Source organism: Mchenga conophoros, linkage group LG20, assembly GCF_057382185.1.
Source record: "Mchenga conophoros isolate Kocher_MC1m ecotype Shallow Benthic linkage group LG20, M_conophoros_male_GT1.1, whole genome shotgun sequence".
NCBI lineage: Eukaryota > Metazoa > Chordata > Actinopteri > Cichliformes > Cichlidae > Mchenga > Mchenga conophoros.
In genome coordinates, this window is record NC_140545.1 from 9,409,423 (window position 1) to 9,436,432 (window position 27,010).

At 38.2% G+C, this 27,010-nt stretch overlaps 1 protein-coding gene across 5 annotated transcripts in view; it reads left to right on the forward strand.

The window, feature by feature from the left end:
• Positions 1-27,010, forward strand: part of nphp4 (nephronophthisis 4) — a 171,823-nt gene that overhangs the window by 42,743 nt on the left and 102,070 nt on the right. For 4 of the 5 annotated variants that reach the window (XM_085259409.1, XM_085259410.1, XM_085259411.1 and 1 more), the window contains 3 exons: positions 15,972-16,156; positions 16,469-16,597; positions 20,244-20,376. In XM_085259409.1, coding sequence (XP_085115535.1) covers positions 15,972-16,156; positions 16,469-16,597; positions 20,244-20,376 — 447 coding nt within the window. The remainder of the gene's footprint in view (positions 1-15,971; positions 16,157-16,468; positions 16,598-20,243; positions 20,377-27,010) is intronic. The other variant, XM_085259412.1, reaches the window with a different exon arrangement.

Sequence of the window (27,010 nt, forward strand, 5' to 3'; positions counted from 1 at the left end):
AGATGACCAGGATGGCCTTGACATACCTCTGCCAAGATTATTTTCTCCGGCCTACTTTCCTTTATCTCACTTTCCGTTTCTTTAGTGTGCGAGCCAGAGCCCTTTTACAGCTGCCACTGCAATTTAAGCCACATCACCTCCCAAACTAAATGGAGCTTATCTATCCTCTTTTCTTTTTTTCTTGTCTGTGGAAACCCAGATGGTTAACCGTATTTGACAGGTGCAGCTTTGGACTAGCAATTATATGTACAATGGCTTTGCACAGGCCCTATCTGTTCACTTCAGCCTAAGTGAGATGTGTCTCCAGTAAGGATGGGAATTGATATGACAACACTGTCACTCCATATCCCTCTCTGCCTGCTCTTTGATACTGCTGGGTTTAATCCCCAAACTCAAACACAGGGGACTAAAGGAGAGTAGATTTGATTAAGTGGAGCAAATAGTAGGAGGTGTTGTAAGTGTGTCTGTGATGGAATAACCAAAATTCTTCAAGAAGGCAGATCTTGTCAATCGTAGCCATCTTGAAAACACTATGGGTGTTTATCTTCTTTTTTAAGAATTCAGTTGTGTGTAAAACTGCATGTATAGAACAATGTTAGGGTAGTCAGCAGAACTGAAAAACTCAGTGTTGGTAAAATCTGTGAACACAAACAGGACAAGTGTTTGGTCTATTGTATTTCTTGTGCTGTTATTGACTTTCTAAATCTTAAAAGCTGACAAATGCCATCAATAGCCAAAATTAAAACTAAAATCAAAACAAAACTAATCTGAAAACTGAAATAAATTAAACTGAATTTTAAACCAAAATAAAAAAAACAAATGAAAATAACAGTACTTATCAATCAAATCTGATTAGAAATGGCCCAAAACATTTGCTGACTTTTTCCAGTGCAGGGACGTTGTACTTTTAATCCACAGTTGCATTATAATGTTAATGTTAAATAATCAGTATCTTATTCATTCCATGTAATAGCCTAACTAAGATCAAAAAAATCTGTTTTCATAAATTACCTGGCCAAGAGGACAGCAGATTATTAGCAAAAGAAATCGCACAAATGCAACTCTCACACAGCACAAATAAATAAACACAGCATCCACATCATATGCAGTAATATGTCATAAAGTAAAAATTCAAGAGCAATCTCACTGAAAAAGGGAACAATATAAACTTTTTGTAAATCATCCCACAGTAATGTGTTACGACAAGTTCAGGTCCCCGTGTAGATTACTCCAGAAACAATGGGACAGCATAATTTAAAAGACATTTTGCACAATTTCTGTTCTGACACTGGGGACCAACATCTGTATAACAGCGTGAAAACAAAGGTCCAAACTCATTGTGGTTTTTACGCATGCGTGTACTGTGACAAGAACAAGCCAACACAAACAAAATTTTTTTTATAAACAACCGGTGGAAAAAGGTTCAGACATACAGACATGGCCACTTAACAGCAGCATAGGAAGAACAGTGAAGCATTTAAATTTCACAACACGTTCTCATCCCATCGTGTAAAATACCGACGATTGTGACAAATCGTTGCTATGTTACGCATTGTTAATGATAATGCTCCTTTAGGTTCTGGTCTGGTGCATTCATAGCAGGACACTGTAATTCAGTAATAACAAAAAATATGGCAAGTGTTTTTCTCATTTTGAGTGAAAACTAGATGCTTATTTTTCATACCATAAAAAGGTGGTTTATAGTTGTTATATACCAGCACAGAGTTGACAGCGAGTATAAATATTGGTCTAATTTTTTACATAGAAGTTGTATTCCTTTTGGATAGAACTGTGTAGAATCTCAATAATGCAAAAGATCCACAGAAGAATAAATATTTTATTTATTCATTTATTTTTTTGGCTGACTTATAGTTGGATGGTGGTTCTTATCTCAGTAGTCTTGTTGTAAACTCGACCAAAGGTATCAAGGTACAAAACCTACTGCCAGCACAACAGTCAGCTTGTGATGATGGAAGATTGAAGAGAATGCTAGTGGAGCTAAGGACCTGTAATTTCACAAGGTTTTACATACGCTTGTATATGCAGGTCATGCAGCCCTAAACCTCCCTTTAGAACATTATTGATTGATCTGTACAATCAAACAGTCAGTTAGGATTTTGTCTCCACTACTTTTGCATTAATGAAACATATTTCAGTAAAAACTGAAAAAAAAAAGACTAACCCAGTTTTTTTTTCTTTTCCAAACAGGCCTATTCCCTTTGGCACTTCAATCATTAAGCATTTACAGGCAGCTCTGTCCTTTTTATGTTTTGTCCCCTTTCTCGTTTCCAAGGATATTTCTTGTATTTCAATCCAGTTTTTGTTGCATGCATACAGTTTGAAATTATTTCTGTATATTTTATTTCCGTACCTAAGTGTAAATATGGGAAAGTAGACTACAACTTTTTCTCTGTGAGCAAAGTGTCATGCTAGCATGACTAATTTTCTCATATTGGCGTTCACACTTTTTCCCCCTCCTTGGTGAGATGTTCTTTGCAGGTCCTCATAACCAGCCTATGTTGCGTAGATGAGTTAAATGTTCCAGACTTTTATAACTTCAGCAATATGACGACATTCTCACGTCTGCAAGAGGTGTTAATACATGCAGAAGTCAGCTTGATTGCAGCTTTTAATTAAAACGTGTCCGCATGTGTGTGTGTGTGACAGAGAGAGAGAGAGAGAAAGACAGACAGACAAAGAGAAAGGGTGTGTGTGTGTGATCTGTGTGTGACCTTTAAAGTGTGACTCCAGCTGGATTGTCATCAAGCTGTCTCTGAAGTGATGCTGACACCTCACACGCCAACTCGGTTTTACCGTTGTGTCTGTGTGTGTGTGTGAGAGAGTGAATGTGTGTGACTCCATGCTAGCGTGCTTAAATGATACTGAGGCAGGAATGGAATAGCAAAAATGAAAAGGAATGGGGAAGCAGATGAATGTACAGTACAGCATGAGACAAAATCCTTATACTGGCTGCTTGTCTAACATATCGTCTTCACTTAATCTCCCCATAAGTATTTCTATTTTTAGCTCAATAAACTATCCCAGTGTTGCTTCTTTCTACAGTCCACTTTCCCATATATTATACAGCCTGTGCCCTAGTTGATGTGCTTTTTTTATGTGGACTAGTGTAGCTACTTTACTTTTATATAACAGTTTAATGAGCACAAGATTAATTTAAATTGCAGTCTTGGACCTCTTCAAACACACTCTGACCCCCTGTTTAAAAAGAAAAAGGGAGAGAGAAAAAATTAACACTACTCTTCAGAGATGCTTGAATTTGTCTACATTCCCCAAAGCCAAAGGCTTACACCTCCAGTGACCTGTAGCACCCGCTCACCTATATCTTCAATAAAACCTATTGCGCTTGTTGAAAGGGCCTGAGATCCTGTCAGAATGTATGTAACATTTTAGCTTGTGATCAAAAGAGCAGATAGAACAGAAGATGATGAAGAGGAGGAGAAGAGCAGGGGAGGACCAATGCCGCGCCGCAAGCAGAACAAAACGCCTTAGGCTGATTTAATGAACGGAGAAAGACTGTGGCAACAAAGCTCGGGGAAGTTTTCATTTGTCCTAAAAGAAGAAAATTCACTCAAAGTAGGACTGCCCCTGTGGACGCGGTAGTATTTAAAAGAAGAAAAAAAGAAGCATTTTTTGTTTGAACATTTCTGAACAAAAGCAGCGTTCTTGCACATTGTTCTCCAAGGAAACCCAGTTTGACTGCAGGCCACTTACCCATGTAACTGATGCAGCGCAAAAGAACAGGGTTTAATGCAGTTGGCGAGCATAAAATATTCATGGGATCCAGGTCTTCGTAGTGATTGACGATCCAATCATTAGAGGAGATAGACTGCAACTGATTATAGACACTGTAAGTCAGACAAGACAAGAAATGCCCAGCTGTTGAATCAGGAAACAGATAAACTTTAAACATCATCAAGAAATTATTATTTAATTGATTTTCAACTGATTCTTTTCTCTCTGTCATGAATTATTTTAAAATCCCTCTGAGTGTCTTTGAACACTGTTTCAGATGACATGCAATACCATACAATACAATAAAGCTCTCCTGAAAAACAAAAATTCTGCAAAAACACTGATTTCACTCTTTCACCTGCATTTAAAAGGTCTCTAAACATGCAAGGAAAATCATTATAAATATATATGTATTTTTTACAAAACAATGTATTGCATTTAAATTTTTTAAGTATTAGTTTTATAGAATTTGAATAGCCAGTATGGAAATGTAAAATAAACTGAGTCCAGATAGAGAAATTAAAGTGTTACATTCTGTGGTCATTTATTGATTACATGCTGCCAAGCCTCCAGTGAGGACTGTAAATGGGACTATGTAAATTCCAGAAAATCCATTTTAGTGAGCACAGATGTCACTTAAGGATAGTTGACCAGTGTGAGTCAGATATGTGTCAAAACCGCTGACTGTGACACTGTAAGATAAACTATTCAGAAATTGGAACACGAGAATCAAATGTCATTTATCGATGATATTCCACTAAGCCTGCTTTATGCACTGTCGCTGCAGAGCTGTTGTTGGGCTGGGAGGTCCATTGTTCCTTCAGTGTGCCGATTTCAGTCATTATGCAAATGTACTGTTTTATAGGATATAAGAAACCTGCAGTCAGCTGACACTGAAGAAGTCACTTGGATGAGTGACAAAACGTTTCTCCCACTGAAAACGCTACGTCCAGATGAACAGAATCAACCTTTGGAGATTTACTTGCCTGGATGATTGAGAATGCATCAAGACATATGAGGGTTTTCGTTGCAGCACCACATACCTCTACCTGAGTCTTTGTTTTTTTGTTTTTTTTTTATCTAGCAAGAGCCAGCAACCGTCTGCAACAACTCGCAACCTGATTGCGGAATACACATTTTTCCCTAGTGATGGATGGTTACCATGGAGTCACTGACTGGTCTCTAAGGCTGTGTGACTGGGGCTTAGGAATTAATGAGAGTAATGGGCAGCAGTCTCAGCAATTACTCAAATGTTTAGGGAATATTTGTTTTTACCGAGCAGTTGCCATGTGACCCACCAGTCTTTTTAGGCCTGTGTGACTGGGATCTAAGTGGTGTTAAAAGGGCCTTATATGAGCTGTAAATCACAGACAAATAACACACAGACATTTCATAACCAAAACAAATTTCCTTTTTGTGTTTGTTACCAAATCAACTAAAAATGCCAAAACTCACAATGTATTAATTCTTCTGTGTTGCATGAGCAGCCAAATCCTCGTTTTTAATTTTGTAAAATGAAGCTCTGTGGTGCGACACTACTTAAGCACATATATTGAACACACAGTTACACAGATGATCCTTTGGTACTGTTAATACTGAGGTTAAAATTGTCCCTAACAAATTTCAAAGAAAATTCTGAATTGTGACTCATTAAAAAACAAAAAAACAGTTGTCTACAATATAAATAATTAGGCTTGGATCTGAGTACTACAGAGAGATTAGGGTTAAAAAAATAACATGAAATGGACTTTTTCTTCCTGGTGCGTGTTGTCAGTGAGAAACAACCTTATCCTTTAAAGTTATGATATGATATCACATATTTTTGTGCTGTTGGTGCTCATAGTTGGACTCAGCATTAAGGGGTTCCTTCCAAGTCGGACCAACTGTGAGACAACATAATGTGATCATGATGGTGTAGAACTCCATGTGCTGTGGTTGAAAGTGTTACGCTACGCTTAGGGACAAATGGAATGAAATGGGGAGGGGAACGGAAAGGGAGCAGTATGAGTGTGTGTTTGACTCAATATTTTTGGTTGGTGAATTATGGAAGTGTTTCAGCGGTCGGGCAACAGTGATTTATCGGTGGAAGCTCTGTGCCAGTTAAAATTTGTTAAGGAGTAGGGGAGTGGGAGGATGAGAGCAGCATGCTAATGATGCTGCTACTGTTTCTTGCCACGAATGACTCACCCTCAATATGGGGGAGCTAACATCCACTGCGTGGGTAGGAGCACATACTCACTCGCTCACTCACTCACTCGCTCGCTCACTCACTCACTCACTCACTCACTCACTCACTCACTCACTCACTCACTGTCTTGATATGGGTGAAAATGAACACAGGTCATGGATGCATTTGATTTAAAGGTGTGTGAAGCTTGATCTGCCTATATTACATGACTCTTTCAAAAAACAAAACAAAGGTTTCTATTGTAGGTGTGTGCCCTGATTGCACAGATCAAACAGGTTAAAACATGAAAAAAAAAAGGTAAATTACCAGCTCGCATCTTCTCCCTGGCTATGTGAGAAGTGTATGATCATAAAAGCTCAGAAGTGTTTCCCTTTGTTTGCCGGTTTTCAAAGGTAAGAGAAATATGCTGGAGTTGTATAACTGACTTGGTAATTGGCTTATACAAAACTCTTGTGGGACATAATTTCAACTGCTTTTTTTCTCTCACACTCTCTTGCCATTTCTCTTTCACACACTCACACACGCCCCTTGAGATGACAGTTGCCATCTGTAGAGTTATTATTACCTGTTACAACAGCCTACACATTGATTTCACAAAGTACTGACATGAAAACTTACTGATTAATAGCTGACAGCTTTTAATGGTGCCTTGCAGAAAAAAAACCCTCAGAAGCATCAGGGGAAAAAATCTGCAAAAGCTATAAAGGTGGTTTTGCTTTTAATTGTTTTGTCCTGAAACCAGTAAAGAACCATTTTTCTGTATTCATGAGGAATATATACATAGATGGAGGAAAATATTAAATAACAAACAATCGCAATATTCTTGGCCAATCTGAAACCTGCTAATTACAGTATTTGTCACGTAATATATTTTTCTTAAACTTTTCTTTAATGGAAATTTAAAGTTGTAGTAATAATGAAACATAGACCATTAATTACCTTTTATATTTTATCTAAATTGGTACCAAGTTACATTTCAATAAAAAGTGCTCCTAGTTTCTGGACAGAGCTGTTATATACAAATAAAAATCAGTTAATTGCATTATACTTTACTTGATTGAAAATATTCCAAGTCTCCTTTTTGCCAGAACCCAACACGCATTTCTTATATTTGTGGTCGTCTGTCCTCAGTTAAAAAACAAAACAACACACATCTTTTCTGAAGCATGTAATCGTAGAGTAACCATTACAGAAACATTAATGCCTACAGTTAATAAGTTTTGTTCTTTTGTTGTGTTTTGCTGTTTTTGCTACCTTAAGGCACTGTAAACCTACACAGTTTTTAATGTTTCTTCATTTTCTGTGTTAAGCTGATTGAGTTTCGTGTAATGAAATCTGCTTTATAAATACAATTGTCATTATTATAAAACTATTAAAAAAATTATAATACTATAGTCTGAAAGGCAAATGATGGTCATTCCTGCACTTTTGACAGGTTTTTAAATTCTTCCATTTTATCAAAGTTCTGGGAGTTATCCTTTTGTACAGGCATGATGCAAACGTTTCATTGCAATACTGAGATGGGTCAACTATGAATGCGTTAGGAGTTAGATGTAAAGTATAATTTTTCAATGTGCAGAGTACATTTATTGAAAAGCTATTTGTTAACCCAAACTACAATATTGTCCCTTTGCCTAAACCTTAAAAACAAGATAAAGTAACTAAAACAAAGCCCCAAATGGAATAAGAACCAAACTGGCTTCTGGCAAACATAAGGGGTGTTCACATAGGAAGTGAGTACGCATGCAACAATTGCTGATGGCTGGCCGGTAGTGGACTTTCCAGGCTCTGGTTGCCTATATAGCCCTCTAATGTGTTCACCATTCGGTCATGTCAATGAATGGTATCCTTCGGTCAGATTAGTAGTCACTTTGATTGGTCGCAACATTTTGAAAAGTTTAATTTCGCATCGCCAGCTGTTACTTCACTTGTAGTTCTCTGAAGTCACCAAATGTTATTGACTTTCTGAACGCCACATGTTTGAGTGGCTTCTTGTATGTATACACCTCTATTCCACCAGAAATCATTCCAACACCCAAATAATTTCTCTGAATTTGTTGTGCGAAGTGGATTAGTTCACCGCCTCCTAGCAGTAACCTTGTGCATATCATTGTGATGCTGATAGCATCTGAGCTAAAAGTCAGTATTTCACATTTTGGGATGAGAATGCGTTGGCTGGTCCCCCCAAATAATCATTCAGTTTAGGTTTTGCCTATTTGCTACACTTTCAGTTGAGTAAACTGAGTAATTAATCCTCCCCATACTTTAAGTTCCCATTTGTTTGTTTTTTTCACTAACACACAAACAAGCAGCTGCATTTCCTTCAGATAGTCAGTGTAAGATAAAGTGGATGATTGGGAATGAGGAGGACTATTATTAATTGTATTGTCAAGATAAGTAAGAAAAGATGTAATTAGTGTTTGAGTGATAGTCATTAAAAATATTTTCCCAGTTATATATTTCAGCTGGCCTCTGCTTTGGCACCTCAGTCACATGAAAATGAAGGCATTTGCCTCTAAGTGAGACGATGATTATATTTAATGGTTTTATTATTAAAGTTCAGCCCAGGAAAGTGCCAGGAAAAAGACTTTCTGAAACCACATTCTTGTTCACTCATTACTAGTTGCACAATTAACATTAACTTCATATTAATAGAAAATAGAGGTGTTGGAGACGTTGGTTTTGGCAATGCTGCTGATGATAACAAGCTGAGTGAATGGCATTGTGGCATTATTTTTTTAAGCTAAAAGTACACTGCACACTAGGCTGCTCATATGTACTGTTGTTTGGATTTTTGAGCATTTGCATAAATATCAATGTACAAGTGAGAAACCTGATCAAAATATGTAAATACAGCATAGAAGAAGTAACTTTCAGCTGCACTCTTATTCACAAGAGGTCACTACAGCAGGTAGCTCCAATAGGGAATGTTATTGCCCCCAGCCTTAAAGTGTTAGTAAACTATACCAGAGTTGCTTGTCAAATGGATGAACAGTGTCTGAAACTTCCTCCACTCATTACTGGCATCATAATTTGTGTAACTTTCTACACTGAACATTCACACCCACATCCTACAGTTACTGGCCAGGTGTGTGGAGCTGAGAAAGTGCCATCTGCTTCTCTCCAGGTTTCATTTTCGCTCTTTACATAGCTCTTTCTGACACTTTCACTGTCATAACTAATGATGGCTTCCAAAGACTGTCACAGAATGTGTGCTGTTAGCTTCAAATGATTATTACTGTGCACCTCTGTAATGACAGCCGGTTTTGAGTGATATAACACGGTTGGATAATAAGTAATGTGAACTTGAATACTTTTACCTTTAGGTTTGTTTGGTAGTAGATTTTCCGACTCATGTCAGGAATGTCTATTAGGCTTCATCTTAATATAGTTTGCATAACTGACTTGTATTGATGTGGTTTTCAGTCAGTTTAAAGTTTAATGCACTATGTTGCTGAAAGTAATCACTTTGCTTTGCTATATGCTTTCACACGTATTTCACACAAACTTGAGTGACATCCCATTGTTAATCCATGAAGTTTGACATGATGTTGGGCTATGATGGCTTCAGTTATTCTAGGAAGGCTTTCCACAAGGTTAAGGGTGGTTAATGGGATTTTTTGACCATTCTTTCAGAAGCACATTTGTGAGGTCAGACACTGATGTTGAACGCAAAAGTCGCAGTCTCTGCGCTAATTCATCATAAAGGTGTTACATCAGGTTGAGGTCAGGACTCTGTGCAGGCCAGTCAACTTCTTCCACACCACACTCGCTCTCTGTCTTTATGGACCTTGCTTTCTGCACTTTTGTACAGTCATGTTATAAAAGAAAGGGGCCATCCCCAAACTGTTACCACAAAGTTGGAAGGATAAAATTATCCATTATGTCTTGGTATGCTGAAACATTCAGCATTTCTTACACTGGAACTTAAGGGCCGAGCCCGACTTTTAAAAAACAACCTCGCGTCATAATCCCCACTCCACCAAACTTTGCAATTGGCACAATACAGGGTGGGCCATTTATATGGATACACCGTAATAAAATGGGAATGGTTGGTGATATTGAAGTCCGGTTTGTGGCACATTAGTGTATGTGAGGGGGCAAACTCCTCAAGATGGGTGGTGACCATGGTGGCCATTTAGAAGTCGGCCATCTTGGATACAACTTTTGTTTTTTCAATAGGAAGAGGGCCATGTGACATATCAAACTTATTGGTAATGTCACAAGAAAAACACTGGTCTGCTTGGTTTCAGCACCATTTCAGTCACATGAAAATGAAGGCATTTGCCTCTAAGTGAGACGATGATTATATTTAATGGTTTTATTATTAAAGTTCAGCCCAGGAAAGTGCCGGGAAAAAGACCATTTCACACCATTGTTTTTCTTGTGGCATCACCAATAATTCTGATGTGTCACATGGCCCTCTTCCTATTGAAAAAAACAAAAGTTGTATCCAAGATGGCCGACTTCTAAATGGCCACCATGGTCACCACCCATCTTGAGGAGTTTGCCTCCTCACATATACTAATGTCCCACAAACAGGACTTTAATATTACCAACCATTCCCATGTTATTACGGTGTATCCATATAAATGGCCCACCCTGTACATTCAGACAAGTACCCTTTCCTTGGCAACTGCCAAACCCAGACTCATCCATCAGCAAGGCGGAGAAGCGTGACTCGTCACTCCAGAAAACACATCTCAACTACTCTAGAATCCAGTGACGGCGTGCTTTTACACTACTGGTGGCACAAAAGGCTTGGATGCAGCTTGGATTGCACTTACATGCAGCTGCTTGGCCATGAAAACCCATTCCACAAAACTTTCTGTGTGCTGTTCTTGAGCTAATGTGGAGCCACATGAAATTTGAAGATCTGTAGTGACTGACTCTGCAGAAAGTTGGCAAAATCTGCGCATTATGCACCTCGGCATTCAGTGACTCAGTTTTGTGATTTTACATAGCCATTTCATGGCTGAGTTGCTGTTATTCCCAATCACTTCCACTTTGTTATAACACCACTAACAGTTGACTGTTGACCGGACTTCATGCACATGTGGCATCCTATTGCGGTACCACCCTGGAATTCCACAAATGTTTTTGGAAGCAATCAGCATGCCTAGGTGCTTGATTTGATACACCTGTGATTGTGGAAATGAGTGGAACACCTGAATTCAGTAATTTAGATGGGTGAGTGATAACTTTTGACCATAAAAGTCAAAAGCTTGCGTTTTTTATAGAAGCCATTGGAAAAAGAAGCTATGCAGGACCCCAGCCCTCAAATACTATAACCTCTGTCTTTGTTCAAAGGGTTTTTTTTGTCTTTTGACTTGGATGTTACCCAGTATTGCTATACTGGCAGCAGTCAAGAGGGTTCAGGACAACTGTCACGACCTTTAACAAAGTTTCTATCCCATTATTACTGGGATCAGACCCATTTTCTATATTGGGTTTCATATGTCTTAGTGTTAGCCACCGAGGAGAGCTTGCTCCTGCCTTTTAAGCACAAAGAAATAACCTTCAGAAACTAATTTAGGCTTCTCTGAAAATCTATGCTCATTTCCCTTAAAATTGAACAATAAAGCAGCTGCTTCCTGCTTTCCATTTCTTTTTTGACTGCTATTATTTCTAAATTTGTTCTAAAGGACTTTCTTTTTCAGCACCTCCATTTTATTCAAATTACAATGTCTCCAACTAAATCAGTTTTGCTTACTAATATTTCATCCTCACCCCTGTGTCTCCTTTGCCTCACCCTGGAGTTGGGCCGTTAAATTGAATCTAAGAAAATCTTTGTTGTTAATATGTGACAATGTTAATGCTGTTTCCAGGTGTTAATACTCATAATCTTCCACTTCTTCACTTCAGAGGCTTTTTTTTCCATTTTATTTTGGATTCAGATACAGATGAGAGAGGGAAATAATGATAAAAAGAAACACTCTGGAAAATAAGAAAGGCAAAAATGTGTCAAGTACACACTCATGCGGACTACAAACCCTTGTCAGCCATTATTGTTCACTACAGTGCATAGAAATATATGGTCTTTGTTTTCTGACTTGGTTTTCTTTCCAAGATAAGATGTGTTTTCCACCAGAGTTATCTTTGACTTTCTGCTGAGGGCTTTATCCCCAACCCAGATTTCAAGGCAATATGATTATTTTTCCTCAAGACTGCAGACACATTAGAAATGCGAGTTTTGCAGTTTAAAAAATATTTCTGTTGAGCCCTAAAGGCTTTATTGGTATCAAGTCACTTTTGGCTTACTCTTGATGGACTTCTGACTAACAGCCATGAGACCAACCATCACAGATAATAGTGGTGCACTGGCACTAGTGCATTTTCAACCCTTTGTGTTTTTCCAATGCAAAATGGATGGATAAGCAGAATGCTTAGTTTCCACTTACAACTCCCACATTAGGGCGACTTGTCTAATTAGAAGACAACAAAAATACAACTACAACCATTCCCTTACAACACACTGCTTTTGTTTGTGCTGTTAACAAAGCTCTAAAACAAACTGCATCCAAAAGCATGCAAATTAGTCTTGTTCTGCCTCCCCCCTTTCTCTTTATGCAACAAACACAAAACAGCATTTAGGCATGTTATCAGAAATGAATTCCACTTTTTTTAAACACAGATGTCGAGTGTACATTATGACAGCTGAAGGGACCGTGCTGATTGGTTACAGTGCACTTGTCTGGTTCAGCAATGTAAAAGCAAGCTCTGGGGAGGGGGAATATCAAATATGACACTAAAGTAGGAGACAACAAGCTTATATATGTGTGTGAAAAAGAGAAAGAAACACCCACATAGCACCGGTGTGCTCATCACTCAGAAAAGTCCCTCTTCTGTGACTCTGGAAATGGAGTATAATTTAACTTGGGGGCCATTTCATTGTTCCCTTTAAGCTTCTTAGCTTTAAAATATTCATATTTCAGACGAGGGAGGAAGAAATCTGTGACGGCAGCAGACGGAGGCAAGAGGGAGAAGAAAGAGGATAGCGAGCAAGATAGGTAGGGAGAGAGAGAGAGAGAGAGAGAGAGAAACTGATGGTGTGAGGAAAAAGAACAATGAAATGAAAGAGAAACTTGGAGGAGGGGTGTGAGGAGATGGATAGGGAGAACAGAAAGCAGCACTTTAACTGATGTTCTCTTATAAACAACTTTCTCTCTGTCTGTCTTTTATTTTCTCTCTGAAACACTTCATGGTAGACCTGTCCAACAAAAGACAAAGCCATTTCGCTGTCATCTTCCCCGCCACTGGTTTCCGTGAAGAAAAGAGGCGAGAGCAGACAGACTGTGTAGGAAAAGACAATCATAATTATAATCTGGATGTCACAGAAAGCAATTATTTACAGATATCCTGTCACACTTGTGCTGACAACTGCCAGGAAAGCCAAATGCATGATTTTGTTAGATAGGGTAATGTAAAGACAATTCGGTGTTTATAGTAGAAAATTGTAATGGTAAGCTGTACTGAGACAGAAGGATACTTCTGTTCCCAAGACGATATAACCACACAGTAACTTTAGCTATACTATATACAATAAATACAGTAGAAGTCAAAATGAATGGTTGAAATTTTGACTATGACTGTGCAGTTTACCCATATGGGAGAAAGACCCTTGCGCAATACCAATGCCAAGTGGCTGGTGGATTTCAGCCTACAGCAGCTTCCCAGAACAAGAATCAGTCAACATCACGATGCACACATCCAACCATTGGTCTCAGACACGAAGAGCTGGATAAAATCAAAATCTGGCCCAATCCACTCAAACTTTCTGAATAAGGTAACAAAATACTTCTATTGATCAATCTGTAACATACTTCTTTGCAACCCAGATGCTCCTTGCAAGCAACATAGCGTCGTAGGCAAGTATTTGAGTAGACACACAAATCTACAAACAAGCATGGGTCAAAACAGCATTTTAAACAACATCAAAAGGTCAAAGAACAAGATACAGATTGGCTGGACTGACTACAACAAAGCTTCTTGTCCCAGATCCATAGATGCAAGAGTCTACCATAGATAGGATCCACGTTTCAGGTTTTCAAGAGAAGTCGGAGCCGCTCACCTAATATTAGGGTTTAGGATGCACATGCATGTGGCTGAAATACCATACAGGAACATATGTGCCAAAAATGGCTTAAAAGTCCCCAAGACTCAAAAGTGTTTGAAAATGGCTGAGCTAACTTCTTGTGGGACTTCAGGTTCGAAAGTAATAAGCAGGTGCAGTGCTGGCTTAGCAACCATACACAGCTTGACAATAAGAATAAGAGAGAAATTATGATAGATGTAGCAGTTCCAGGTGACAGCAACATAAGAGTGAGACCAGGCAATACTAGGAGGTGAAGGATGAACTGGAACAGATGTGAATGGTGAATTCTAAACCAACAGGTTTAAACCCAGAGCTCTCTTGTCGTGAGGTGATAGTTCTAGCCATTGCTGCACTGTGCTTTCCAAAAAACAAACAAAGAGAAACACTTCAGGACAAGGTAACTAGTGTTTATTTAATCAGGACTTCTTTGTTAGAAATGAGGCAAATGTAGTTTACTGTGTTTTTTTTTTTTCTTTCACTTGCACCACTGTATACAGCAATTTAGTCTTCCATAATTTTGTTTGGTAATTATTAATTGTTTTGCTTGTCACTGTGCATGCATGGTGCACGAGATTGACTTCCATGTGATGTTGACTCCTCTGTGTGAGTACATCTTAGTCTTGGCACTCAAAAACAGCAAACAGTAATTGATTAGAGCCTTAGCCTAAGTGATCCAGCTGGAGGACAGTTATGCAAGAGCTGAGTCGGTTGAAAACAGACTATACGTGCAGTGTTGCCTTAGTGAGGCACCAAATCTTAAAATAATACAAAAGAAATCTTATTAAAACGTACTGTAGATGCTAGGTCCACAAGCTGATTATTCATCATGAAAACTCGGCACATTAATTCATTTTTACCTGCATCTTATGTGCTTTTTAGTTGCCCGTATATGTGTAACAGCAAGGCTTTCTCTCATCACAAAATAGATCACTTGTAATAAGCGGATAGTGTTTTGTTTGTTTCTTTTGTTAGAGGATAGTGAGAAATAAAGGAGTCACTTGAGGTTATCAAAAGAGCTTTAATCTTCCATCCCCATCACCAAAAGAAAAATATGGTATAGAGCTGTGCACATATTGGATAATGTAAGTGAGCGAATGAGCAACGATAACAAGAGGAGCGTAGATAGTAAACATGAAGACAGAGACAGAGATGGAGTCAGCAGGCGCAGAGATGTAACACGAGGAGAAGAACAGCAGCGAGCGGTGATGTATGTGGGCCGTACAGTTATCCAAGCGGGCTGGGCTGTTACTCCTGCTCCTGTTTCTGCTGTTGCTGTTTTAAAAGAAAAAACCCAAAGCTGAATTGATATGCTAATTTGATTGAGAAGGTGTGGGTGGATATGGAGAAGGCTTTAAGCAGCGAGGGGGACAGAAAGAGAAAATGACAACGAAAAGAGAAGGGAAAAAAGGGAGAGTGGGAGTAGCAGATGTGATGGAGAGAGAGAGAAAAGATTGAACTGGAAAGAAAAAATGGGAAAGAGTGGGAGGAGAGGCAGGTTCAGCGTCGCGTTGCACTTCGGGGTAACAGAGTTTACAGTCAGTCACTGAACAGCTGTCAGTCAGCTGCGCATTAACTGCAGCTGATACAGGGTGGCAAAGCCATTTCTGCCAGCACTTGTTTGTTAAACAAAAGGAAACTACAGAACTGAAAAAATAAGAATAGTACACACTATTACTTGAATGATGTCTTTCACATATTTTTGTTAATGATAAAATACTTAATTACAATACTAATAGAGCTAGCAAATTATTGGTTAATAGGATAAGTAAACAAGGCTGCTGATGGAAACTTTCATGTTATAAATCAATTTCAACTAAGAAACAAAGTCCCTAACACTGTTACAAAGACATAAAATATAATGTAAAAAATAAAATACTAATATTTATTGATTATAAGTGTAATATATGTTTACTTTTTTTCTTCACCGATTCTTAGCTACAACCAGGATCAGATGGTGCAATAAGGACAGTTGTCATTCAGGAAAGGAGGCTTCATGTTGGAGTCCACAATGGCTGGTGCTTCCTTGAGAAGCCACAAGTGGTAGTACTGGAGGCCTTTCCCTCAGGAGTCAGAGGACGAGCAGGCAGCCCTTCCAAACAGAGCGCTCTGAGTAAGGACAGGTGAGCAGGAGGAACTCTTTCTGTCTACAGTAAAGCTTTAATTCTACACCATAAAAGAGCAGAGATGAGCAAAAACCTTTCCAGGAGTGATAATGTGATAATGAATATTATTTGTCTGTATTACTGGTTCAGAGATGCCTAGAAAAAGTTCAATATGCAGACTTTCTTCCTTCCTGGTGTTTCATAAGATATGCAGTATATATAATGTATTTGGTGTGTGTTAATGTTATTATACAATACAATACATGCATTATATAATGCATGTATTATATAAATAAAATTACGCTGTATTGAATTGAATGCACTGATTAGCACGGCAACATCACAAGGCCTCGATGCCCAATGGAAGATGACAGTGGTGGCTGATTGCAGGATCTTCTGTAGCAAAGAAAAAACCCTTCAGAACAGCCAGCCAAGAGAAGAATCAACACACATTAAGAGGTCGGTGTGCAAATGAGGACAGATTTATTAGCCCCTCTATTAAAATTAAATTTTTTAAAAAGTGTTTCCAAAGTGCTGTTAAACAGAGCAAGGAATTTTTAACCCAGCCTTTCTAAATAACCTTGTTTGAATTTGGATGCTTAGATTCTTTTACTTTGCACACAGAAATAAAATAGATGGTCTTCCAGATCTTGGTCTTAAACTAATCCCACAGATTTTCTGTGGTATTCAAATCAGGCTTTGTGCAGGCCAGTCAGTAACATTCACTTTGATTTTCTGGGGGTAGTTCTTCACCAGGAGCAACGCATGTTCTGAGTTGTGCAGGAAGAAAAAGTGACTGCCAAACCCAGTTTTGCTGTTGACTGCATGAGGTATCTTCCACCTTGATGAGATCTGAAATTCCAGACTGAAGCATCCCCACAGCATAATACCCCCACCACTGTGTTTCAATGTGGGGGTGGCGTTCTTTGGGTTGTACGCCTCTCACGCATTTCTTGAAACATAAGCAGCACCTCTGTGGCCAAAGTGCTCTAGTTTAGTCTCGTCTCACCAAAGGGTGTACCTCCAGTATGCATAATCGTTCTGAGGTTGGCGTGCTAAAGTCTGGCTTGAAGGTGTCTCTTCTGCAGAAGTTTTTCTTGGTCTACAACCTCACAGTCCATTCCTGTGCAGGGTTCTAGTGATCGTCTTCTTTGAGAGGACAATCTCAACTTGGGAAAGTCATTCACACATCTCTGCAGTTGTTCTGGGGTCTGTAGAAACATCTCTGACTAGTTTTCTTTCCAGAGTCTTTGAAATCTTTCCCTTTCTATCTGCCAGGCTTGTTCTGAGCTGTGTGGCTCTCTTTGAATTTCTTGATGTTAGTTCTCACTCCAGTTCTTGACACTTTGTGAACATCAGCAATTCTTTTCCTTAAGTCTAAAGTGATTTCTTTAGTTTTTGAAATGATGCTTGTGATGGCTCAAACCCTCACTGAAGTTTTTATACTGTGTTTAAATTGGAATATAACCCTCAGTTTTAACTTGATTTTACAAGTTCCGAGTATTGCATAGTTGGTGGTATGACTCAATAAAAAAGAATACTTTTTCAGGGAGCTAAGAATATTTACCCTGGTAGTTTTTGTTTTTTCTGTAGTGAAAATCCCTATCTGTGTTAAAAAGCATTTGAGAGGTTTTTGACAAAAAATTTAAATTTCAAGGGGGGAATTATCCTTATCTGTATATAATCCAAGAGTTAAATACAGTAAACAGAAGAAAAGAAGGGAAAATAAAGACTGTCCTATCCAGAGCTGTATTTTCTGCTAAGATTCACTCAAATGCATCAGTGTTCACTGCAAGACACTTCGTTTTACAGATGGACAACTCAAAACATCCGAATGGCTGTAATTCCACAGTTGTTAATCCATTACTTTGTGAAATCTTTGCTGAAAGTCAGCACTTCAGCTGCATTTTGATCTTGGTTTTCCAAATGTATTGCAGTGCCAAACTGAGCCACAAATGATGAAAATGATATCCTTTCCAAAAATATCTGTACCGAACTGTAATGTCACACTCCTGCTTGCCTGCTTGCTGGATAAACAAGAACTTTTAACACTGTGAAAAAAAGAAGTGCACATTAAATCAACACAATAGTCATAATGTGGAATGGTCATGTCTCGATGTACATTATGTTTAAAACTTTCTGTGTGGCTTTGTAAAATATTTGCTGACCTTGCCCATAAAAAATTCTCTTTTTCATAAGGGCTCCCATTTGCTAACCCAAGCTTAGACCCATAATTTACACACCGTACCAAAGCATACAAGATTCATACCTCATAAAACAGTCATGAAGTACATTCAAATGTACTACATTCGGTGTTAAAGTGGTTAAGCCAGTGTAAGGTCACTAGCACCTGGTTTAAATCATGAAAATAAAACAGGAGAGAGAGAACTCCCAAGTGAATTTCACCACTACAATACAGATAAATTGCAATCAAAATCATATTATCCAGACAGATGGATTTATTTATGTATCTACAATAGGAGTGTCAAACATAACACCCAGAGACAAAAACTGGCCTGGTAAAGAATCCAAATCAGCTCACTGGACAATTCTGTAGATTTCTGTAAATTAACGAAAACTTTTTGAACTACCAGAACTTTTTCTCCAGTTTTAGTTTTACTGGCCTGTATGTGGCCCACGATGTAAAATGAATCCTTGATCTACAATGCCCAGTCCTTAGAACCGCTATTCACAATTGGTGAAATTGAATAAAAACAAAAAAATTAATTAATAATAAAGATATTTTGTGGTTTTTTTTAAACAAATGAATGTAATTAATTAATTAATTAAAAAATATGAATAATTTTTGAGGTAGTTTACAATAGGTACACCAACTATAACAAGACCCCTCAGCAACTTGTTAGCTAAGTACTGTAATTTCATTTGTGTGTAACAAAGATATTGTCTCTGGAGTGAGGAATAGTTTGAGATTTGACTGTTCTGGCAGCTGTGGCAAAAATACTAACAACTGAATCTCAGTCATACAACAAAATAAAAATAATGAAACTGAGTATGGTGACGTATTACTTATTTTGATTTTGTAAAGTTTATGTCGTATGTGGAGTTTTATTTTTATGCTCTAGCTTTGTCCCTTCTGTAAAGGGAGTGAAGAAATATGTTTGTGTCAACAATACTTTCTGGAAATAACCCATTCTGTCGGTGGACAGTGATGGCAGAAGCTACTGCTTACACTTTCACAACGGTTTTCCACACCTCTCTGTCAGCGTGTGCACTTTCATTGAAGATGAGCTTGTCGGGATGATTAGGAGAAATATTTTTCTACGGTTTGTCAAATGTGAGAAGGAAATTAAAGCAAATATGCCAAAATATGCTGTAAAGCTCAGCCAATAACACGCATACACACACACATAAAAGAAGTGAATGATGTTCCCCTTCTCACTGGGCATTTCAATAAAAAATGTGTTTGCTACTTCACATTCAAGAGTAGCTGATGTTGATGATGATGTGGATGATTATACTGTATGAGTGGGTTATTAGTATGAAAAGTAATAACATACTAACCAGCGATCTGTCCTTAATTATGGTTTAAATATGAATAATAATAATCAGCATCCAAAAATTAAAATCTTTTGCACTTTCCTGAACAAAGTTCTTGTAAATGCAGTGATTTAAGACTACAGCACCAATGTAGGGAATAATTACTTTGTTTGAATTGTTTTGGTGCTGCCAGGAAAAGCTGGCAGTCTGTCTTGGTTATGTTATGCCTGATAGTTTCAGACAGCAGAGAGAGAGGGAAAAAAAGGACTCTAGAGAGTCCATGAAGCGAAAAAGGAAAAGGCTCTCGGCCCCACCTCGTGACACGCTAGCGCTCCACAGTATGCTCCCGCCTATGGTGTATGCAAACTGTGAATGACGAATACCAAGAGTGCTGTTCCATTTCTCACACAAGAGGCCGGTGCTTGCCAAGGAACATTTAGCAAATCCTCACAGACATTGATTTTGAATCATTTTAATAGAAAATGCGGCTTTATTAACAGAAATAATGGGACCTGTGCATTTCAGTGACATTTAGTCACTGCTTTGCTAACAGCTTTGCGTCGTTTGCACTTTACTGCATGTGTGTGTCTCTTTGTTTCTTCTTCAGCTCAACATCTTCCCTGCCTCAGATCCTGGGCCTTCGCAGCAGCCTAGAGCTTAGACTGACCAATCATCAGGCTCTGGCAATCATCTTTCAGCTAGAGTATGTCTTCTCTACTCCAATAGGCCGAGAGACTATGGTAAGAGAAAAGCAAAAGCACATGGATTTTGTTAATCAACCTTCTAGCCAAAAATTAACTCAGGACCAATCAGAAACACTCAAACAAGTCCTCACAACATTGTCTCAGCTCCACTCTGTCTTTGTTGTTTCACCATCGCTTTTGTGTTCTTTGAGTGTCACACCTTTTCCCCATCGTCTCCCAGAGGAAATCACTGAAAGCAATATGGCCTGTGTGAAAGAAGTATGGATGGTCAGATTATAGTGTGAGCTGATGTAAGTTTCCAAAGACATGCAGGCTTGTAGGTTGTATCATAAAGATTTGACCAGATTCAACTATACATCAAATTGTGGTGTTTCATTAGAACAACCTCCCATCTTTTTTTCAAATTTTATTAGCTTCTATTTAAGTTTCATAAATCAATTTAATAAAAAAGATAACAACATGCTGAACATGTTTCTTTAAACATGCATTAATGTGTAGTTTTCTGTTTTATTTTTCAGCTTAGACAAGTGTGCACTCTTTTCCTGCTAAAGTGCACACAAAGCTGAGGTTGAAACGTAGAGCTGTCAGATCTTGAAAAGAATGCCATTGCTCTTGGCTGGTTTGGTGGTATAAGTCATTTTATTAACTAACTAAATTAACTAAAATAAGTTATCAATTGTATCACTGAAATTCAGTCCACCTAAGGAAAATTTTGCTGAGTTGTTCAAAGGCTCTTTGAGAAATCCAGCAAGTTCCAGATTATTGTATTTTTTACCATTACAGTGTGGTGTACTTTTTATTAGGATTCTGTACTTTTATAAGTACTTTGTTTCTTTTCATTAATATGTTTTTATAGTCACTATGGTGTGCCAAATTGAGACAAATAAATTAATAAATAAATAAATATTGGTCGAGCTACTCTCTCTGTTAAGTCAATTAATGTCTCAGAAAATCTAAACTCCTCACATCCGTGGTAGCCCAAAATATCCAGCAGCATAAATACCTCATCAGACGTCTGCCTGGATATTTTTCCTTCCAGTCGATTCTCCAAAATAATGACACTGTGCATAAAAACAGAATTCAGTGATTTGCAAATATACGTTTAGTATAACATTCCTCAATGCAAAACTGTTAAACAGAAAAGTGTAGTTAAAAATGGGAATTTCATTGTCTTATTGTTTTATGTTTTGCTTTGAACTTCTGCACAATCTGCTTTTTCAACTTTTTAACTCAACAAAAATTATTATGTTTTCTTTTACATAAATATGTCAATCAAAGGTTTTTGAAGGGGCTCATTAAATGTTGTTGCCTAAAATAACGTCACATTAACAAAGAAAAGTCTTGACTAGTGTTGTAGCTACATTTTAGGTAGTTCTACAAAAAATGAAGCTCAAAATGCAGGTCTGCTTAGAGAATTCCTTTTAATTCTCTCTGTTTCAAATATATTATCTTAGATATTACTTATCACAACTAAAGCCTGGCCAATTAATTATCAACCAATTAACTATCTGCCTGAAATTTTACCAGATGGTCAAAGTTAGTTAGTAAATGTTATATGCATTAGGAAGCCCAATCCAAATATACACTGACGCATCTTAATATATAAACTGTGTGTTGATGTTTTTGTTTGTTAATTTTGACTGCTTAAAAATAAAAGTAATAACAGCAATGTCATTAATGTTGTTAGTTAATTGAATATAATATCTAAAGTCCTGTCAGTGTTACATCTGTTTATATTGGCAGCAGGCACCTCTTGCAAAGCTACAGAGTCGACATGTCCCCAAGGGAAGTAAATTCCAAATTCAAACCACTTAACAACCTCAAATGGCTTAAAAAAATCACAAAAGGACTGTGGTAATTATGTGCGTGGGAGAGCCTTCAACACTTAATGCATGCCAAGGCTGGGCTCTTACTGTGTTACTGCATGTTGTCCCTTACACAAGCATGGGTCACCAGATCACCAATTAAAAACAGCGGGAAAAACAACTAGCCATGGCTGGCACGTACCACATTTGCGTTTATGTATTAATTCACCCAATCTTACCTTTGCATCCACTTGACAGTGTATTGTAAATTGACAGATTCTCCCTTTTCTTTCTTTCTTTTCTTTTTTTTTTTTTTTACCGTGGACAAGAGTGATAATTTCCTGTTGAGACATAATGGTTTTTGGGTTGTGGAAAGGCAACTGTTTATATGGAATAGTTTTCTAGCACATGAAAGCATTATTATAACACTAGTATCTCATAGGTGACTTTTAGAATTTAAAAAAAGAGATTGTGACAAAATGATACAGAGAGCCGTCCTAGTGACTCTGAGCAGTTTAACAGCATGAAATTCTAACGATTACCATTCTCTTTAAACAAACTGTTGGGCTAATTGAAACGTTGACATAGTGAAGGTGCTAGATATAAGCCAGTGGATGAGCAGAGTCATTCTTGTTTATACTTAGAAGGGTGCTTATGTCTGTATTAAACTTTATTATAGCCTATCAACAGTGTGGAATATCTCACTTAAATTCACAACTGGCTGTTAGCAGTTGATTAAATGTCACCAAAGTGCAACTGACCTATAGCTAGAGTGGCTAAAAGTTACACAATTGCATGTGTATTTAGGTGAGAAAGTAGAAATAGGGGATGAATAGAAAGAATTTTCAGCACGCTCTACCCATTGTTGCATCTCTTTTTAAGTTTAGTCTTTGTGTAGAGCAGATATGGCCACAGCTGTAGGCTTGTTGACTTTAAAAAGTCAAGACTTTTCATTTTGTTTCATAAAAAAAACAGTCAAAAGTGAAATGATATCATATTTACATAATTACACCCTTTACTTATTACTAGATTAAACACGTCTGGCAGGATTGAGTTTCACAGCTCATGACGTTACATGTGTCGCACACCTTTCTTTTCTTAGGTTTCTTCCTTTCATCATAACAGATTTGAAAGGAAGCATTGGTGCAAATTGTGATATAGCCCTAAAATGATATCATGATACTTCAATTAAATGTATAGTAGTGATATTTATGATTATATAGAAAAACAAACACTGAAAAATGTGTTATTGATACTTGCAGGTGGCTTTAAGTAAATGAGGTAAATTTCTTTTTCCATCCTTATTTTGAAATGAGCTACTGTCATTTGATGACACACTACCTAATTTGAGGTGTGAATCTATTGAAACAAGGTGCCGGCAGCTGTATTATGCATGTAACATGCTTTGGCACTTGAGTTTAACAATAACTAAAGTTAAAGTCACCTAGAGTAACCTTTCCACCATGTAACCGCCTCTCATATGGAGTGCAGCTAGCAATGCTCAGTTGAGTCATTTGTTTACATTTGGTTTGCACATCACCAGCTGCTAGCATCTCCTCCTTCGTAGCCCGGTTGTACTTGGATCAGTTTGACACAACAGGTAATGTTTACTCTGTGTACAAGTTTGTGATGCACGGTTGAGTAACAGATGTGAACATGAAGGTGGTCATAATTGGACTCTGGTAGGAAGCAATGAAGGCAAATAAACGTGAAATTAAAATCATTTTTTGTTTTTTGGAGTTGGAGTAACTGAACTTTTTCCCACTGTCAGGGTTACATTAATGTTATAAATTTATTGAAGTGGTTCATGGTCCCAGTAATATGATGTGTGTGTTTTTGATGACCCCATTCCTAATGTGCCACAATTTGCTTTGAGCACATTTGTGCTCACTAAAGTATGCACTGTATAAATTTGTAAATATGTGTCATGAGGTTTGCCATTAAATCTACCAGCCTTTGTTCAAAACATCAGATTTACACAACATTTCTTACTCTGATAGACATATTGCCATTAAATATTTCAAACTTTCAAGCTCCTAGTGGAATTATATTAAAAAAAAAACTTCATCCAAGTTTAGAAATTCTAATAAACTTGATAGAACCATCAAATTGTCATCTACATCCCCCCAGAATAGCAAGGGAGGGTGACAAAAACTACCTTCTGCCACACTCTACTTCACCACCTTCACCTTCTTTGGCATAAATGTTTGAATGTTTGATGAGGTGAGAGATATTTAGTGGGTGGAGGGTAATTTTTGTCTCTGTGTGTGGGAGAGGAGTGCATGTCTGTGTATCTGCGTCCTGATGTGTGCATATGTTATTTGTGAATGTTAATGCACAGGCTGCTCCTTCTTGGGTGTTGACTGATAAGGATTTGATGCGTGCTGCCTCCTGAAGAAATCTCACCCAGCCGCCCACTGCATCTTTCTCAGTCCTGCCATACTATCAGCTGACTGCTACGCCCTCACACTCTATATCTCTGGCTACCAAGAACAGTGTGATGGGACACTATACAGGTCCCTTGACTGTGTCGCAACTGTCAACTATGTGATGCTTTCAAGGTGTTATAGCTGTATTGAGCCAGGGTGTATCTTCAATGCAGACAGTTTTTCACTGCCAACAAGACTTCACACAATTAAATTCAATTCAATTCAATTCAATTCAATTCAATTTTATTTATATAGTGCCAAATCACAACAAAAGTCACTTCAAGGCGCTTCATAGATACAGAGAAAAACCCAACAACCATACGACCCCCTATGAGCAAGCACTTTGGCGACAATGGGAAGGTAAAACTCCCTTTTAACAGGAAGAAACCTCCGGCAGAACCAGGCTCAGGGAGGAGCGGGGCCATATGCTGCGACCGGTTGGGGTGAAAGAAGGAAAACAGGATAAAGACATGCTGTGGAAGAGAGACAGAGGTTAATAACAGATATGATTCAATGCAGAGAGGTCTGTTAACACATAGTGAGTGAGAAAGGTGACTGGAAAGGAAAAACTCCATGCATCATGGGAATCCTCGGCAGCCTACGTCTATTGCAGCATAACTAAGGGAGGATTCAGGGTCACCTGGTCCAGCCCTAACTATATGCTTTAGCAAAAAGGAAAGTTTTAAGCCTAAACTTGAAAGTAGAGATAGTGTCTGTCTCCCAAATCCAAACTGGAAGCTGGTTCCACAGAAGAGGGGCCTGAAAACTGAAGGCTCTCCCTCCCATTCTACTTTTAAATACTCTAGGAACAACAAGTAGGCCTGCAGAGCGAGAGCGAAGTGCTCTAATAGGGTGATATGATACTACAAGCTCATTAAGATAAGATGGGGCCTGATTATTTAAGACCTTACTTGACACCACTTGAGAACAACAAATGTGAGGGTTCATGTGTGATTGCCGCCACAACCTCTTGTAAGATTTTTCAAGCGCTAGTATAACTCTGGTGGTGTTTGAAAATCAGTGGCTTCTGTTAGTGTGTGTGTACTCACACATAAGGACACACTGCAGGCCGTGTTGAGAGATGCCAGGCTTTTGGCTAATGGTATTTAGGGAATCACCTTGTTGGTCAAAGAATGCTATTTGTAAAACTGTGTTATCATTGAGATTTTTTCATACTTTTTCTAACAAAGCCCTTAAGTTCAAAATTGTTCTTTGCTGAGGTGTCTGTTACGTGTAGACAAAAGACTGGATCCTCCCTTGAATTAGGTGCCTTTTCTATGCTTGAGTGATTCATGGGTCAGTGGTAAGTGGCTTAATAAGCAAACACAAAAAAGCAATAACCTCTCAAAATGGTCAGGTACAAGCCCTGGATTGAAAATGGGTGTTAAAGCAGCTAAAAAAATGACAAGAAAGTTTGTTTCAAAATAGAAAGACAGGTTTTTTTCACCGCACTGTAGATAAACTGAGATGCTAAATTTAAGTATACATATTAGTTATACTTATACAATATATTAGATGGTATATTATATGCATTAGAATAAAATGAAAGTCCATCTGTTTAATAGAATTACAGGATAACTGAGTACTGTAGGAAAGATGTAGAAACTGACATAAACTTGTTAATACACTGAAGTATTTTGCAGTGTTTTTGCAGAATAACGTTCATCGATTCAGCAATAACAATAATACAGTAGCTTTGTTGTAAAGTTTGGGGGCAGTGGGTGTTACATTCCTGAAGCGCTCTGTTTGTTGCATGTGTGGATTTGTCTTTTGAGTGATGTATGGACATCCTGCTACTTCCTTTGAATCCGATCTTTTAATGCCTATGCTGACACTAGATGGTGCTGTGTAGTGCAGCTTGAAAAGAGTTTCATCCGCTACAGAGCTGTGCTTGCATGGCAGCAACATGCCAGTCTGCCTTACTGTTTTTTCCCTTTGATTAAATAAAATTATATCTTTTGATGTATTCTGAGGGGGATGAGGTGGGTGAAAACTGTAAAACAATTTTGTTGAAATCCCTTCTCTTGCAAGACATTACCGCTGCAATACAGAGGCAATCACCTGGTGCTCTGAGACTGCCTACATGTCTCATCCTTGCTGTGTTGAAAGCCAGTCTGCTTCTCACAGTAAGACAAAGAACAAGGATGGCCTCCTTTTTAAAAAAAATTGCATTGCCCTTATCGCCTTTGGTTATGAAGAAAGAACATCATGCAGTGTCGTCACTTATCCTCTTTGGTATTTTTGATTTTGGCTATGATCGGGCTCCTTTTTTCTCTCTCTCTCTATTTTTTGCCTGCTCTCCCACTGCCATGCACTCTCTCTCTCTCTCTTTCTCTCTCTGAGAGCCTTTGAGCACCCTTTTTTATGCTCCTTAGCAGTCAGAGGGATGGAGATAACGATTTAAATGAAGGAGGCTGGGGAAAGGAGAGGAACTGG